Genomic DNA, 16,744 nt, shown 5'->3' with positions numbered 1-16,744 from the left:
TGACCTCGTGTCCTGTAGTCTGGTTAAACTCAAGCTTGAGGTAAATCAAAACTGTGTGGTGTTAGGTGAAGGACAAACAGACCATGGAATACAATAGAGAACCCAGATATAGAGCAACACAGTCAATTTTTTTTGTTTTTACAAAGATGTCAAGGTACTTCATAAAGTTTACTCAGCCTACTTAAGAATCCTCAAGCCCCCAATTAAAGTATGTAAGATGAACTGTTAAAGGCAGGTACTCTAGCCACAAGCAACAGTTAACAGCCAGGAAAAAGTGTAGGAAAAACAAAACAGAGCAGACACAAAAGCCAAAGTATATTTTAAAGCTTAGTGCTATTTAGACTAGAAGCCAACAGTCCTCTGCATCCCTACTAGTAAAAGCACTAAGATTGTCTTTATAATACACTTTTTGAACACATGAATGATACTTTTGCTTGGTACATAACACTTTAATATTTACAAAATGCTTTCAACTTTAACTTCCCTGTGAAATGTGGAGAGCAGTACCATTAACAATCATTAACTGGTAATCTTAAATTACACTCTGTATACTCCATATAAGAGGTCATGAAATATCTAACACATTTTGCAAAGATTCACACTCAAAATCTTTAAAGTATGTTTTTAAAGTTATGACACTTAACAGGATAACAGGCAAGAATTTAAAACATTTACTTGTACAATATATTTCTAGACATTGTCTTAGAAATGCCAGTAAGTGTTTCTATAAGAAGCACTTATTTCCAAATCTCTCATTTTGGGGAGATTTCTAACAGATAGGATAGTGTATAGTATTATGCTCATGGAATACTTCTTTAATAGGTTGTTTTCCATTCTAAAAGTACTAGTAATTCATCTAGGCTTTCCTAGTGCAAAGAACATGAAGAAATACTCTATTGCACCATTGTCACAATGTTCTCTTTTGTTTATTTGGTTTTACAAAACCACCAGGAATATGGTAAGATAACACTACAAATCAAAGTCTTGTAGAGTTTATCATTTAAACAGACAAGGCTGACAAACATCACAGTTTCATCAGTTTAATGGGAAAAAAGCAAATGCTCTATTCCCCCACCTGCCCTGGAATGCTGAAGCACATGCCTTAAGAACATGTTTACTTTAGGCTTTCAAGCTCCTTGAGCAGCTAAAAAAAGCTAGTTTAAATTGTCAACACTGAAATATCAGAATATCAGCAAGTCAAGCAAGTTGGCTTTTATACGACCTCATGAAATAGCTCAATAAGTTTAATGATTATAAGACATTTGTTATGTGCTTTCATTTACTTCTTGGACTTATCTGACAAGTGAGAAACATCTTAAGCTATTAATGAAGCTTTAATCCCAACCCTGTAGGTGGAACAGAGAAATACTACAAGCAAAAATCAAAATGACATTTTATTAGGGTTTAATATAGCAATACACTAAACTATACACTTAGTACACAGTATTATGAAATAAGCTGAAGAGCTGAAAACAAACAAACAAAAATACCCTGATGCTTACTGTCAATTTAAAACTGGGGAAAAAAATTAAAAAGTAGAAAATAAGTTACAAAAGGGATTAATCTGAGAAAAGATTATTAAATAAAACTTAAATTGGAATTTAAAGTGAAACCAAAGGCTTAATATAGTGCAGCTGCATAAGAAATTTATAAGATACACAAATAAAATAAATTAATATGAAATTAATATTTACAGACTGAAAAAGAATTAATGTTGAAAGTATCTTCCTTTATGAAAAATTTAAACTGAGACCAATTTACTTACCCAAGCTCGGTCATGCCATCTACAAATTCCTTTTTGCTAAATTCACATTGAGTTGCTGCCCTGAATTTCCATGCTATAACCAAAACGCTGATACTGGCAGGATCTAGGCTTAAATCATCACAAAACTGTTGAATCCCATCAATTCCAATTTTATTTTCATCTTGTGGGTCTATAGTTAAAATTAAGGAAAAAAGTTATACTATTTTGGAAAGTATTACTGAAATCTTAGAATCATACATCTACTACATAGTTCTAGAAAGCTTGTTTCAAATACATCAGCAGACTGTAATTTTCTACTCTGAGAAAGATAGCAACAAATAATAATTTATCCAGCAAATACTCCTCTATTTTTAAAGTCTAGGTTTCTGGGCTTTAGTAAAAAAAAAAAAATTGAAACTTCTTTGAGAAGATTTCATCATTAACAAAAAATGTAATTTCCCTAAAATAAAATAAAATTCAAGTTTACAATTTTAGTTTGCCCAACAGCAAATGGTTACAAAAATACTGCATTGTTATTCATAATATTTTAAATTTTTATCACAACCCCACCTCAAGATTGCCGCTTTTCTTTTAAAAGTGATTTCATTTGCTATAGTTCTAATGCTACTATACAATACCTATTTTCAAAGTCATTTAGTTTATGCATCCACAATTAACAGCTTAGAAATTCAGGTTTCCCCCTCCCTTCATTTCTGGTTTATAAATAAAATTAAGAAACTTAGCATTTCCCTATCAGAAATTCAAAAAGTAAAATCTCTTAAAAGAATCCCAGCAAGATCTCATCAAACTAGATCTAGTAATTTCAGACAGACTGTGTGTATCATAATATATTATCATAAAGTAAGTATTAATTCTGTTAATTAGAACAGGGGTAGGGAACCTTTTTTCTGCCAAGGGCCATTTGGATATTTATATCATTTATGGGTCATACAAAATCATCAACTTAAAAATTAGCCTGCTCTATTTGGTCAAACATTTAATTAACTTACCCCTAATGCCTTGGCAGGGCCAGACCAAATGATTTCGGGCTGGACATTCCCCACCCTGGTTTAGAAGGTGGAAACAGAAAACTTGTAGCTCCTTTACTTAAATAAAGATTAAGTGTGATAAACTTTTGTCATACAAGATTTAATTTTGGTCACTTAAGTACTATGTATTACATTTTAAATATATAAAAGAAAAACATGATTAAATGAATGAAACCACAAATATCCTTCCACCTCTATTCTAGTAATACTATTTCAAAAGTATTAGTGACAGAATAACTGCTGTCGTGGGTTTACAGGGCAAAGGTTCTGTAAAACATTCTCACTTGTCTTTCTTTCAATTCTATGCTCCTAACACTATAGATTGTTAAGATAATAGAAAAACTGGTCTACAACGCTCTCACCTAATAAGCAATCTTAATAAATGTCATGTACAATAATACTGAATATTTTAAAGTAACTTTAGAAGCACTTATTCATTTGTATATATTAATGCAATAACCAAGATTATATTTGTCCTTGAACAACACTGTATATTTATTTTTAGAACCCCAAATGATTATACCATATATCTACTTTAAATAACTAAAATTACATGGATAATATTAAATGAAGGGATGAAGTTTAAACTAAAGAAAAATGACAATTTTCACTTATATAACTGTATTTTTTCAAAGGCAGCTGCACATATTTGAATAATTTTTAAAATCTGCATAGCATCTGATTTACAAAATTAGCTCAACAATTAACAGCCAAAAAATTTAAAGCACACTAAAGCTTAATTAAAAATAATGTTCATTTTTTCAAGAACTACAAGTACAAATCTTCTTTTAGCCACAGAATGTTTCTGAACCAAGATTTTTTTTAAATGCAATTCTCAATCCATTCTTCAGATCTAGACAGATTAAAATATACACACAGAATTCTCAAAAGTAAAACATGAAAATAATAAGAATTTAAAGCCACAGGAGTTATACTGTTTGAGTTAATACTTGCTTAAATTAGTGGGTTTTTTTGTTTTGTTTTGTTTTATGTTTGGGAAATAAAAGGATTTGCCTTACAAACTGCTAGAAAAAAAAACAAGAACAACTCAATAAACTCTTGAATCTTGCTGCCTCTCCCATAATAGCACAGATGTGACATTTCATATGAAATCTAAAAGCCTGCCGCGTGATTTGAATCTGTATACACTCAACATGCAGACTTTTTTTTAAATGCAGACTTATTTGTGCAGTATGACTATATTTTTCTTGTTGTTGTTGTTGTTAATCCTCATTCAAGGATTTCTTTCCCATTGATTTTTAGAGAGATTCAAAGAGACAGGGAGAAACATCTATGTGAGAAAGACACATCGATTGGTTGCCTCCAGCATGCGCCCCAACTGGGGCCAGGGATCGAGCCCACAACTGAAGTATGTGCCCTTGACTGGAATGGAATCTGGGGCCCTTGGGTGCGGGCCTACTCTCTGACCACTGAACCAAACCGGCCAGAGTGCAGTATGGCTGTATTTTGATATGGAAAGCTCCATTCTTGGTGTTGCTTTCAATAAAAATAACAACTGTTGCCAAGTTCCAACACAGGTTTCTTTAGTAAGAGCTTTTCCCAAAACTCATGCAATAACTGAAGTTGCTTCAGTGTTACAACACTGCTACACTGTGTTAAGAGACAGATGACTTTTCCTGACACATCAGAACTATTTTTATGATTTGGTACTGTTTATTTATTTACTTTCATATATATTTTAATTTATTTCAGAGAGGAAGGGAAGAGGAAAGAGATAGAAACATCAATGATGAGAGAGAATCATTCATTGGCTGCCTCCTGCACACCCCCCACTGGGGATCGAGTCCACAACTCGGACATGTGCCCTGACCTAAATCAAACTGTGACCTCCTGGTTCATAGGTCGATGCTCAACTGCTGAGCCACACCTGGCAGGGCATTTTTGGTACTGTTTTTAAACAACTTTCCACTACCAATATTCAGCCTAGATCAGCCGTGGGCAAACTACGGCCCGTGGGCCGGATCCGGCCCGTTCGGCTGTTCTATCCGGCCTGCGGAGCCGAAAGAGCGGAGGGTTCTCTTGCTCTCCCCTCTGCTCCTTTACTTTGAATTTATATTAGTTCACACAAACACTCCATCCATGCTTTTGTTCCGGCCCTCCGGTCCAGTTTAAGAACCCATTGTGGCCCTCGAGTCAAAAAGTTTGCCCACCCCTGGCCTAGATGGACTGCTTGGGGAAAAACACTATATTCACAGGTGTAGTCACCTGGCCACGACACTATACCATTGATGGCTCCTCTGCCATTAGTGATCCCAGTAGGGAGAGCTGACTGCCAATCAGTGTTCAGACTCCTCTCTTCTCATCCCACCCATAATCTACATCGATGAATAGTCACAGTTCCATTTAAACTGGATTTTGCAGCTGAGTATCAACAGCATCATGAAGGTCTTTTGAACACAGCATCAGAAATTCAAGAAACAACGTTCGTCCATTCCCTAGGATGGAAGTGAGTTCTTTATTGTCCGCCCTGTTGTCACCGTCACCCCTTACCTTTGTACCTGTTATACAGCTGCTCCAGCTTCTTCTTGTCCACTGTGTTTTTCATGGATTCCTTGTGGAACGAGTCTGGGTTTTGGAAGAAGCTGTCGGTGGCCACGTCTAGTTTCCACTCATTCTGTGTTAAGCAGTAGATGGCAGTTCTTTCGCCAGCCTCAGTAAATGCCATAAACTGGCGGACCTTGTCCTTCTGAGATGATTTAAGCTTATGCTTTGGGATGCAAAAGAACCAGGAAAGCCAATGAAGCCAATCCAGAGGTTTGTTTCAGCATTCTATTCCTAATGCCTATATTTTAACTGTACTTAGTTTTTTTTTCTTGTTGGGTGACTCAACTTCACTTCAGAATTACAGGAAGACAAAGGCTTGTTCTTCATCAGTTAAAAAGACTGCACAGTCTTCTGAAAATTGAAACGACAGCATCTATATAGCAGCAGATATGCAAAGTCTAATCTTCAAAACATTATGAGAATCAATATTTTATACAAAATACATTTTGATCTCTACCCACTTCAATTTGCATGAAGCACCTTATTTTTTTCCCTAAGTCTCAGTAAATCCCTCTTTATAACACACGAGGCCCCTGATGAAATGAGGCTGGGTACGCGACCCAAGGCCTAACCGTATCACTGCCACTCAACTGTTCTCTTTGGCTACAATTAATTTCAGGGTCTAATGAACGGGAGGAGGGCTTCCCAGTTTGAAAACATCTTTTTTAAAGTTTTTCCCAGTTTAAAATTGGCAGAACCACATTAATCAAAACATACACACACAATTAAGCATAGTGTGAAAAAAAATTACAAAAGTTCCAAAAGCAGGCACAAAAAGCTTGTTACGATTAAATGAATATGATACTAATAGCAAGAATGTCTGTGTACATGAGACAGAAATAAAATAGAAAAATAGGGCAGAGGCTGTGAGGCAGTAAATAGCAAAACTGCCAAGTAACTGTACTATATATAGTATATAATGAAACAAAATAACATCTTAATACTTCCAGATATAGGATGGTAAAGTTTCCATTTATCTAAGGTAACTTGATGAAAATGACACTAGAAATAAAAGTGATACACTAATTTCTGTAAATCAAAATGGACTCAATCTACTAGATGCTAATACTTTACACATAAGGGGGAAATTTTTACTTAATTGATCATTTAAACTCCATTTTGTTTTAAAAAAGATGAGACAGTTTAAAGAAACACAAAATAAAATATAACTTACAAAAATATGTAAATGGAAAACAAGCTGTAGATGAAGAAACTGAGAGGAGGGAAAAAGGAAAATAAGAAAGCCGAGGACACGATACAGACATGCACACCATATACAAGAGCTGAAAGTTAAGCTCCAAGCTTCCCAGTTGCCAAAGCAGAGAAGAAAATAGGACTAGTTGGAAAATCTGTTTTTATAAGATTAAAAAACCTACCGGTGGCCCAGAAGAGACACAGCTCCTCCTGTCACTGAAACCCAAAGGAAGCGTCCCCTGCGGCTGCTCATGAAAGGGCAGTGCACAATGTCCCCTTCGTACCAGACCAACTTCTCACAAAATGCCAACAACAAACAGCAGGGCAAGCTTCCAGAGCTTTTCTTAAGGCTCCCCTCCGTGCATGCTGAAGCCAAAGGAGCACAGTATACATAATTCAGCAGGAGCACAGATAATACAGTCCAGTACACTGACTGCTCTCCACGTATGGTCTGAGGACCCCCGGGATCCATGATGACACAACTATCTTCATAACGATTCCAAGCCACTCTCTGCCCTTCTTACTCTCAATGGTGTACACTAAAGGCTTCCAGAGGCTCCACAACTTGTGATATCACAACAGAGTGAATGCAGAACACTTGAGAACCTATCTTTTATTAAGCTGGACATTAAAGATAATTTGCAAAAAGGTAATGCAATGCAAATACATAATGGGTTTATTATTATTATTATCTATACTAATAAAAGGGTAATATGCTAATTAGACCGGGAGACCTTCTGACGTCCTTCCAGACAAAGCCATGGTGGTGGGGCCGAGGCAGAGGCAATTAGGAGCGATCAGGCCAGGAGTGGAGGGCAGTTGGGGGTGATCAGGCCAGCAGAGGGAGGGTAGTTGGGGGTGAGCAGGCTGGCAGGGGGGCAGTTGGGGGTGATCAGGCCAGTGGGGGATGGCAGGCATAGTGGTTAGGGGCGATCAAGCAGGCAGGCAGGTAAGCGGTTAGGAGCCAGCGGTTCCAGATTGTGGGACAGGGGTCGGGCCTAAACTGGCAGTCGGACATGCCCCAATGGGTCCCAGATTGGAGAGGGTGCAGGCCGGGCTGATGGACAAACACACAAACACACACACACACACACACACACACACACACCCATGCACGAATTTCGTGCACCGGGCCACTAGTTAAGTATATAAATATTTTTAAACTTTCCATTTCCATTTCTAATATGGTACATACCAATGGCTACAACCCCCATAAACAAGAACTCTTTGGGGTCCCAATAATTTTTTAAAGCGTATAGGGGACATGGGACTAAAACTTTTGAGAACTGATCTATGGTAACACAGAAAATAAACTATTTGGCTACTAAGAACAATGTTGATCATTTTGGGTGTTGGGTCCCATTTGGAATCTGGTGAAAGTCACAGAACTTTCTCCAGGAAAACATATGTGGTACATGTGGTACATACATGTGCATGTAGTTTTGTATATAATTTCAGGGTTTTCACAGAACATTTAAGCCCATCTATTGGTTCCTCAGAGGATAGGGGAAGGTGGAACACCGATTAAGAACTGATGCCCGGCTAGTGTGACTCAGTGGTTGAGTGTCAACACATGAACCAGGAGGTCATGGTTTGATTCCTGGTCAGAGCACATGCCTGGGTTTCAGACTCAATCCCCAGTAGGGGGTGTGCAGGAGGCAGCTGATCAATAATTCTCTCTCGTCATTGATGTTTCTATCTCGCCCTCTCCTTTCCTCTCTCTGAAATCAATTTTTAAAAATGCAGATAAATGCACTTAAAAAAAAAAAAGAACTGATGAGCAAGATCAGGAGCTGATTGGTTTCTATTGCAGCTACTTAACTTTTCCATTGCAGTGAAAGCAGCCATATACAACATGCAAATAAGTGCACATGCTGTGCACCAATAAAACTTTATTTACAGCCAAGGCCAGATGGCTCGGTTGGTTGGAGCATCATCCCCTACACCAAAAGGTTGTGGGTTGGATTCCTGGTCAGAGTGTGTACAAGAGGCAACCAATAGATGTTTCTTTTTTCTCTCTCCCTTCCTCTCTCTCTTTCTCTCAAATCAATATAAATACATCCTCGGGTGAAGATTAAAAAAATATATATTTACAAAAACAGGCAACTAGCCTGTGGTCTGTAGTTTATAATCTTGATCTATATCCTAGGGTTAATACATGGAATATGTATTCTACACATTATTTTCTGAAATTGAGCCTTTGGAAAGAACTAGAAAAAAGAGTTCCAGGTATATTCTTTGGTAAGATCAAATTTGTCTAAATTAGGGCAGATCCCGAAAGTTCTGATAGTAAGCTGATAAAAATAAAGCTAGCATCTTTTTATGATAGTCTCCCCCAGGGAGGGTGGGCAAAGCCAAGAGTTACCTCAGAAAGCTTAAGATAGAAACAGATGTTCAATCTCAAAATGGCACACCATTAAAAATAACCATGATATATTTATTATGGAAATTGCCATCAATGCTAGATTTAAAAATTTTGTCATGGTTGTAAAACAAAATTCAGTATATACACACCATGCAGCATAGTCATAAAAAGAAATAAAGTACTGATGCTACGATGTGTATGAACCTCGCAAATATGCTGAGTGAAAGAAGTCAGTCACAAAAGGTCATATATTGAATAATTCCATTTTTATGAAATATCCAGAAGAGAAAAGTCCATAGAAACTGAATGAAGCAGATTGGTGATTGCTAGGGGCTGGAGTGAGGGGAACAGGGAGTGAGTATTAATAAATGTGGGATTTTCTTAGGGGTGATGAAAATGTTTGGAAATATACAGAGCTGGTGGTAGTACAACACTGTGAATGTACTAAACAGTACTAAATGCAACAAAAACTCTATACTTTTTAATAGTTAATTTTATGTTATATAGATTCCACTTCAAAAGAAAATTCAACGTAGTACCCTTGGAACCTTCTAGATTAACCAACAGAGTAACATACTGTCAGGTAACTTAATTATTTAACCAGTTTATATAATTGGTAGATCCATACCAAGTAAATGTTGACAGACAGCTGGAAGATATGATGATGCCTGATCTCAAGGCACTTTTCTTGATAATCAGCTCTTGAAGCCTTTCCTAATATGTGACAAATTATATCAACGTGTAAAGGAGAATGCTTTCTGAAAACCCTGGGAGAGAGATGCAGGAGTATATGGACCCAGGCCCACAAAGTGGTCTGAAATGTTACTATGTTAAATTACAAAATGGGTAGACCTGCAGTTAAGAGAAATAAATAGATCCCTCTTCCATTTATTCCAAGTGACTGCTATGTCATAAGGCAGATCCTACAACCTTGAACCTCTAAGTGGTATGAAGGTACTAGTTCTTAATGAGCACCAGTAGCATGGGTCTAAGTATAGCCCATAAGTCTCTGGCTAGAATGAAAAGGAAGGGAACTGTCATTAAAGTTGCAACAATTTGATGTTACCTATTACAAGTTTCTCCACAAAATAATAGCAATTGAAAACAAAAATCATTAAACTAAGTCTAAAGATTGTATGCTAAATTTGCAAACTGCAAGTTGCAATTTGTAAAAAAGGGAACTGGCATAAAGCTGTCTAGAAGAAAAAGCCTCATAAACGAATTCATTATAGGGGAAAGAAGAAAGCTCTGGTCTATTTGAACAGAACTAAATCCATGTAAAACTAACAAAAGTCCATAAATTGGCAGGACCAGAGCTTACCCTGTCAAGAGAATTAAATTAATGGTAGCTTTTAAGGGGGAGAGGGACATTTTCTATGTTTCATTGTTTTAGAATATTAAATGTACAAAATTCTTGAAATAAAAACTTGGATAATCCAGTAGAAACGTCAAATAAAATCTCTAACGTATGGAAAAAGTCTCAAATATTTTAACTGCGACCTTGTGAAAAAATCATTTACATAATCTGGGCATCAAGACTTAACCACACATAAAATGAAAAAAAAAAAAGTTATTCTTACAATGAATGCCCTTCCACTTAATACAACAAATTTTCTCTTAGGGTCAACTTACTAGGGGCTGCCAGGGCAACCATAATGATCAAATTAATTACACAAACTTGGTCACTTAGACTCTGTTTCAGGCTGGGGGGGGGTGGTAAACTCAAATGTTTCCTTGCACACTACTGGATCTCTAGCCTCGGCAGTGGTTGCACAGTCCTCGTCTGCAAGTTAAGCCTTCCCTTCCCCTTAAGAGCTGGGGAGAGTGGTCTCTGCCTGCTGAAGGGGGCACATCCTGCCTAAGTCATCAAGTGCCTCCTGGCTGCACTGCTGACCACCCCCCTCTTGGTTTCTATGACCACACTCTTCAGTCTTCCTGTTTCTCTGACATGACGGTCTTCACCTCCTTCTTGGCCCATCTTCCCAACCTGAGGTTCTGTCTCAGCCTCCACTCTTTCCACTGCACATTCCTCCAGGACTAGTTCTCTCCTGCTTGAAACCTTCTCACTGGCCTCCCAGTCCCCTTAGGACCACGACTAACACTTTCTTCCTGTGCCCTAGAAGACGGCACAATCTGGTTCCAGTCCCCTTACACGCTTCCTACTGGGTCCCTTTTCCCTGACTCTTTGTGCTGAAACCAGGCAGATCTCCTACCACCTATTCTGTTCTTTCCACCCGGAGTACTGCACACCTCTGGCTGTGCCTCGCAGCCCACTCATTTCCGAGAGCTCAGCTCACACTTTGGCTAAGCCTTCCTTGCCTTGGCATTGGACACCACTCACCCACCCCACCACAAGAGTTCCTGGAACCTGTGCCACTCCCTAGCATTTATCCCAACTGTTATAAAATAGTTGCATGCTTAGGGCTTAGCTCCCCTGCTAGACAGACATGGGTCAGAATATTAAACCCATGTCTGGCTTGCTCACCATCAACCCCCCAACATCTTGCACACTACCTTCCTTGCAAAGAGAAATCACTGAATTTACTGAATGACTGATGAAACCCACCGATTGCCATGGTTTCCACTACATTTCAAAGTAATCAGACATTTCCTGAAACGTCTTTTCTGAGCTCCAGATCTATATTTCCAACTAACATATTATATGACCCTTCTATTTCCCCCTCGTTACTATAGTGTCTTCCTGCACAAATCTGCTCTTCCCTCTATATTCTCTGTTTTGGTCAATAATATCACCATCTGCTCAGATGCCCAAGCCAGAAAATGCTGAGTCCTTTCTTTCCTTTATTCTCCCTTTCTGAATAGTTCCCTAAAAGTCTTCCCCCTTCCCTCTTCTTCTCCTCCCCCTATTCCTACAGACAATCTTTGGCTCAAGTCCTCACTTCTTCTGCTCTAAATTATTACAACTTCCTAACTTGTCTCCCTGCAGTCCTGACCACCACCGATCCAACCTTTCCTCTTTGCCAAAGGCTTTTTTATAAAATATGAACATGATCAAATCACACACGACCCCACTTCTTAAAAAAATCTCCTAGGGCTCCCGTTATCTCCTAGATAAACTCTACACTCAGCGTCCAAGAGAGGCCCTGTCATTGTCGACCCTGAACTCCACGTTCCAGTCACAAATGAATTACTGGCAACGCTCAAAGGCACTGTCTTGTCCGTTTCACCTCGGAGAAGATGCTGCGTAGGCACGAAACGTCGCCCCTCCTCGGTCCCCGGCTGCTCGTGCTTCGGGGGAGCACTGGTCCGAGCCCCCATGCTTGCCCGGTGCCTCCATCCCGTCAAACCACATCACTGCACTGAGGTCACCGCGCAGGTCTCGCCCCAGGTCCTGCGGTTCCCACCTGCGTGCCCCTCCAACGCCAGCGGCGCCCACGGCGCAGGAGGGCGGACCGCGACCCGCCGCTCCGGTGACCTTCGAGGCCGGCGCTCCCCGGCCCTCCGACCCCCGAGCCTCCCTCTCTCCCCCGTCCCCCCGCCCCCAGCCCCGGGTGCGCGGGAGGGGCCGGGAAGAAAGCGACGCCGCGGGCGACTTACCATTCTCCCCGGCGCTCCCCGCTGCTCGCCGACCCCGCCGCCTGCGCAGGAGCCGCGGCCGCCGCCTCCCGCTCCGCTCCAGCCCCAGCCGCTCCTTCCTCTTCCACGGCTCCCTGGACACCCGCCCGGGGAGGGGCGCCGGGGAGGCGCACAGGGGAGGCGGTGACAGGTCCCGCCGACCGAACTCCAACTCCCGGCGTGCACCATCCGCCCGGGAGCCGACCGGCCCAGGCCTCGCCCCTCTCAACCCGCACGCCCCGCCCCAAACTCCGACTCCTACGGTAGCACTCCTAGCCCGTCCCTCCTACAAACCTCGACGTGCACCGCGCCACCCAGAGGCCCAAGGTACCCGGATCCCGCTCCCTCCTACAAATCCCAGCGAGCACCGCGCCGCCCGGGAGTCGACACCGGTGCCCACCCCCTTAAGGGGGCAGCTACTCCCTCTTGACCGTGTCTGTAGAGACGGCGATCTCGAGAGGGGGTCGGACGGCTCGGGGCGTCCCCGTGACCGGACCGGGTCCCTGTCCCTGCACCAGAGGCGGCCCCGCCGCCTGCGAAGGGATGCGGGGAAGCCGCGTCGTTGACCCCCTTCGTCACCCGGCGCCAGAGAGCCGGACCCAGGATGTGCGGCGTCCGGAGCATCCAGGTGAGTTCTGCACGGGGTTCGAGCGAGAGGCTCGGAGCCTCCGGTCCTGCCCGAAGTTCGGGCCCTCGGGGCTCCCTCCCTGGGTATCTCCTCCCGGGAGTCTTCCCTTCCTGGGGCTTCCCTCGGGGCGGGTCTCCCCTTCTCTCCTCTCCCAGGGTCCCTCAGACGAGGGCCTTTCTGCTCCCAGCGCCCCGTTCTTCATTTCCCCTCCTGCGCGTGTGGCCTGCGGAGTGAGAAGAGGATTGTTCAGCCTTCCTCACAGCCTCCTGTGGAGACAGAGGGCCCCCGGCAGCGGACCCGGGATTGCGTCCCGGAGGGTGTGATGGGGCCGTGGCGCGAAGTGCAGTCTTGATGGGTAAAGCTGGGGAAGCCGCCGAGTCAGCAGTTCCACAGCCGGTGCGTTTACAGACCCTCAGCCGGCTGCATCCTAACTTAGGTGTCAAGTTCCTGTTGCTGTAGCCGGTCTTAACAGGGTCACACGGAAGACCTAACGCCTTCTGCCAACTGGCTGTTCTGGGCCATCACCCAGGAAAGACGGGGGACCCGACGCGGGGACCCAGCGATGGCTGGAATTCAGCGGCCAGCTCATCTTCACGCTCCGGAAAGCGGGAGGTGCCAGTGTGGGTCCCTTACTCCTTCCCCAGGACTCCTGCAGTTCCCTTCTTATTCCCCCACGTCCGCTCTCCTGGCTTTAAAGGAAGAGCAAACGCAGATCGCCGACCTCCAACCCCCCTCGTAGGCCCTGGGTCTCAATTCTTTTTGGTTCTCACCTGCTAGCACCTGAGTAAACGTAATGGCTATTCTAAACACCCCTTTGGAACACACGCTTCTGACATTCACATATTATTAGAGCGTATGATGACCTAGGTATAAGGTAACCCAACCTTTTCATATTTATACATTTTCTTCTGGTTATTCTTTGGATCAGAGCATCTTACGGGTTCCAAATTTCTCTTGCAATATTAATTTTTTTAAAGTAGTGTCTCAATGATTGGATTACTCGATGGAATATTTCGTTTTTGTAGAGTTTAATTAACAATTACATACCTTAAGGATTTTTAATGTCCATAAGAATTTTCTTTCTCCTTTTCTTAACTAATTTTCCAGTTCTTTTATTAATCGGATGTGAATAACCATAGATTGTATTTTCAGAATAGTAAGTGCTTTATTTTTTAATAAATATACTTTACATCCTTCAATTTGTTAAATTTTAAAATAAGCTTTTAAAGTTAAATCCTCCATAAATTAGATTGCAGTAGATTGTGTTAGGGAGTTTCCTCACTAGGTCTTTCCACAAGCTCCTCCTTTGTTACCTGTTCAGTTACTGTTTTTTTTTTTTTTTTGCTGAATCTGGAAGTTTAGTGGTATCATGAAGAAATTCTGATTTTAAACCATTAAATAGAAATATTCTTCATATTTTAGTTTTTCAGAGGAAGCTAAATAACTGGTACTGGACCCCCTGTTCCTGCCACACCCACACTGCTTGCTGCAGAATTTCCTGCACATAACCCAAGCACCAGGTCAGTACCCCCCACACCTGGGGCCAGGTTTAGCTGGGTGGGTGGGGCTAGCATCCCCACTTGGGCTGTCCTGTGAACTGTGGGGTGCAGGTGGCCTGTGCCAGGCAGACAGTGCTGCTGCACTAGTGCAGTGAATAAATTAGACTCTTTTTCAGCAGTTGATCTGGTAAATCTGAGTAGTCTGGAAGGTCCCGAGGAAGAGAAGTGAAGGAGGGTCCTGTGGGTGCACAGGAGCCAGAGGCTGGGCGGCAGAGCTGCAAGATTTTCAAATTTTAGCTCATTATAAAAAATTGAAAAAAGACTAACTGCTGGAAAAAACCAAGATGGCGGCATAAGGTATACACCTGTACGTGCTGCCTCTCACAACCACACCAAAACTACAACTAAAAGACAAAACGACTATCACCCAGAACCACGGGAAAGCTGGCTGAGTAGAAGTTCTACAACTAGAAGGAAAGACAAAAGTGCATTGAGACTGGGTAGAATGTGCAGAGGTGCGGAAAAGCAGAGGTGCGGATAAGCAGAGGCACGGAGGCGCGTGAATCGGGCTGGTGACTGGGTGCGCTGTTTTTTTCAATCAGGAAGGCGATACAAGCTCCCGACTGCTCTGAACTCCAGTTTCCGGCGAGACTCTGGGGACCCAGACTCCTACGGGGAGAAACTGGACTGTCTGCCATCGGGTCGGAAAGTGAGGGTGGCTTTCTTGCAGAGGTGCTCTCAGGAATCATTGTTTACTGCGCCAGGGCACGGGATGTGGAGACTCCCTGAGACGCCGCCCCACCCAATTTACAAACCCACCCAAGCTGTGTGCAGCGGCTTTTGCATATGAATGACCTGCCCTTTTGCAACTTAACCTAACAAACTGCAGCTGGGTCAGACAGCTCCAAAACTTCCAAACCCCAAACAAAGAGGAGGAATCTGCAGATCTCACTGTAGCTCCTGCTGGGTGGCCTCAGGCAGTAGCTGACTTGCACCTCCTTGGAGATCCAGGAGCCAGTGTACCCAATGGTCAGTGTGAGACGATACCAGATTTCAACTCCTCATATCCATAAGTGACACACTCAAGAGGCAGACTCAGTGAGCACCAAAGCCCCACTGAAGCAAGTCCTGTCCCATAAGGGTGTCTCCAGCACAGAAGTTCTTCCATTATAGACACAGCCGGTCCTCACAGCCAATTGGCCTGGAGGTCAGTTCCTCCCAGTGTACCTACAGCAATCAAGGCTTAACTACAACAAGACTGTGCACCCAGCCCACAAAGGAGTGCACCAAGAGTGTCCACCTCAGGCAATTGGGGAGGCTGAGCCACTGGGCCCTATAGGTCACCTACCACACAAGGCCACTCTATCAACACAGGGAAGCAGCCAAAATGCAGAGACAAAGAAACATGTCACAAATGAAAGAAATGGAGGAAAGCAAACTACTGGATATAGAGTTCAAAACCACAGTTATAAGGTTATTCAAGAATCTTATAGAAAACTTTGAGGAACTTAGCGAAACCTTTAAGGATCATAATGAGAATGCCAAAAAATGGAAAAGGACCAGTCAGAAATTAAGCATACACTGACTGAAATAAATACTAATATACAGAAACTCAACAGTAGACTAAAGGACCCCAAGAATCAAACCAAAGATTTGAAATATGAGGAAGCAAAAAACACCCAACCAGAAAAACAAAAAGAAAAAAGAATCCAAAAATATGAAGATAATGTAAGGAGCCTCTGGGACAACTTCAAGTGTACCAACATCTGAATTATGGGGGTGCCAGAAGAAGAGAGAGCAAAATATTGAAAACCTACAAAAGGAATAATGACAGAAAACTTTCCCTACCTTGTGAAAGAAATAGACTTACAAGTCCAGGAAGCGCAGAGAACCCCAAACAAAAGGAATCCAAAGAGGACCACACCAAGACACATCATAATTAAAATGTCAAGGGCAAAAGACAAAGAGAGAATCTTGAAAGCAGCAAGAGAAAAACAGTTACCTACAAGGGAGTACCCACACAACTGTCAGCTGATTTCTCAACAGAAAGGATGCAGACCAGAAGGGAGTGGCAAGAAATATTCAAAGTGATGAATAGCAAGAACCTACAACCAAGATTACTCT

At 42.3% G+C, this 16,744-nt stretch overlaps 2 protein-coding genes across 20 annotated transcripts in view; one reads left to right on the top strand and one right to left on the bottom strand.

Annotated features, from left to right (window-relative positions):
- DCUN1D2 (defective in cullin neddylation 1 domain containing 2) overlaps window positions 1–12,777 on the bottom strand; it is a 38,858-nt gene extending 26,081 nt beyond the window's left edge. For 2 of the 14 annotated variants that reach the window (XM_080660455.1, XM_080660448.1), the window contains exons 1-3: window positions 6,735–6,821; window positions 5,305–5,521; window positions 1,766–1,934 (exon numbers count right to left, since the gene is read on the bottom strand). In XM_080660455.1, the coding sequence (XP_080516581.1) occupies window positions 1,766–1,934; window positions 5,305–5,479 (344 nt within the window). In that variant the 5' untranslated portion in view covers window positions 5,480–5,521; window positions 6,735–6,821. Of the gene's footprint in view, window positions 1–1,765; window positions 1,935–2,754; window positions 2,845–5,304; window positions 5,710–6,734; window positions 6,919–12,105; window positions 12,422–12,475 lie in introns of those variants that run through there. The other 12 variants (XM_080660456.1, XM_080660453.1, XM_080660445.1 and 9 more) reach the window with 12 other exon arrangements.
- The window catches only part of TMCO3 (transmembrane and coiled-coil domains 3), a 53,255-nt gene continuing 49,236 nt past the window's right edge, over window positions 12,726–16,744 (top strand). For 2 of the 6 annotated variants that reach the window (XM_080660437.1, XM_080660435.1), the window contains exons 1-2: window positions 12,926–13,121; window positions 14,544–14,641. The gene's annotated coding sequence lies outside the window, so the exon portion shown is untranslated. Of the gene's footprint in view, window positions 13,122–14,543; window positions 14,642–16,744 lie in introns of all 6 variants that reach the window. The other 4 variants (XM_080660439.1, XM_080660438.1, XM_080660436.1 and 1 more) reach the window with 3 other exon arrangements.

This window comes from Plecotus auritus (genome assembly GCF_963455305.1).
Source record: "Plecotus auritus genome assembly, chromosome: 3".
Taxonomy (NCBI): Eukaryota; Metazoa; Chordata; class Mammalia; order Chiroptera; family Vespertilionidae; genus Plecotus; species Plecotus auritus.
Note: the sequence above shows the minus strand (reverse complement) of the source record. Positions and strands in the feature narration are given on the sequence as shown.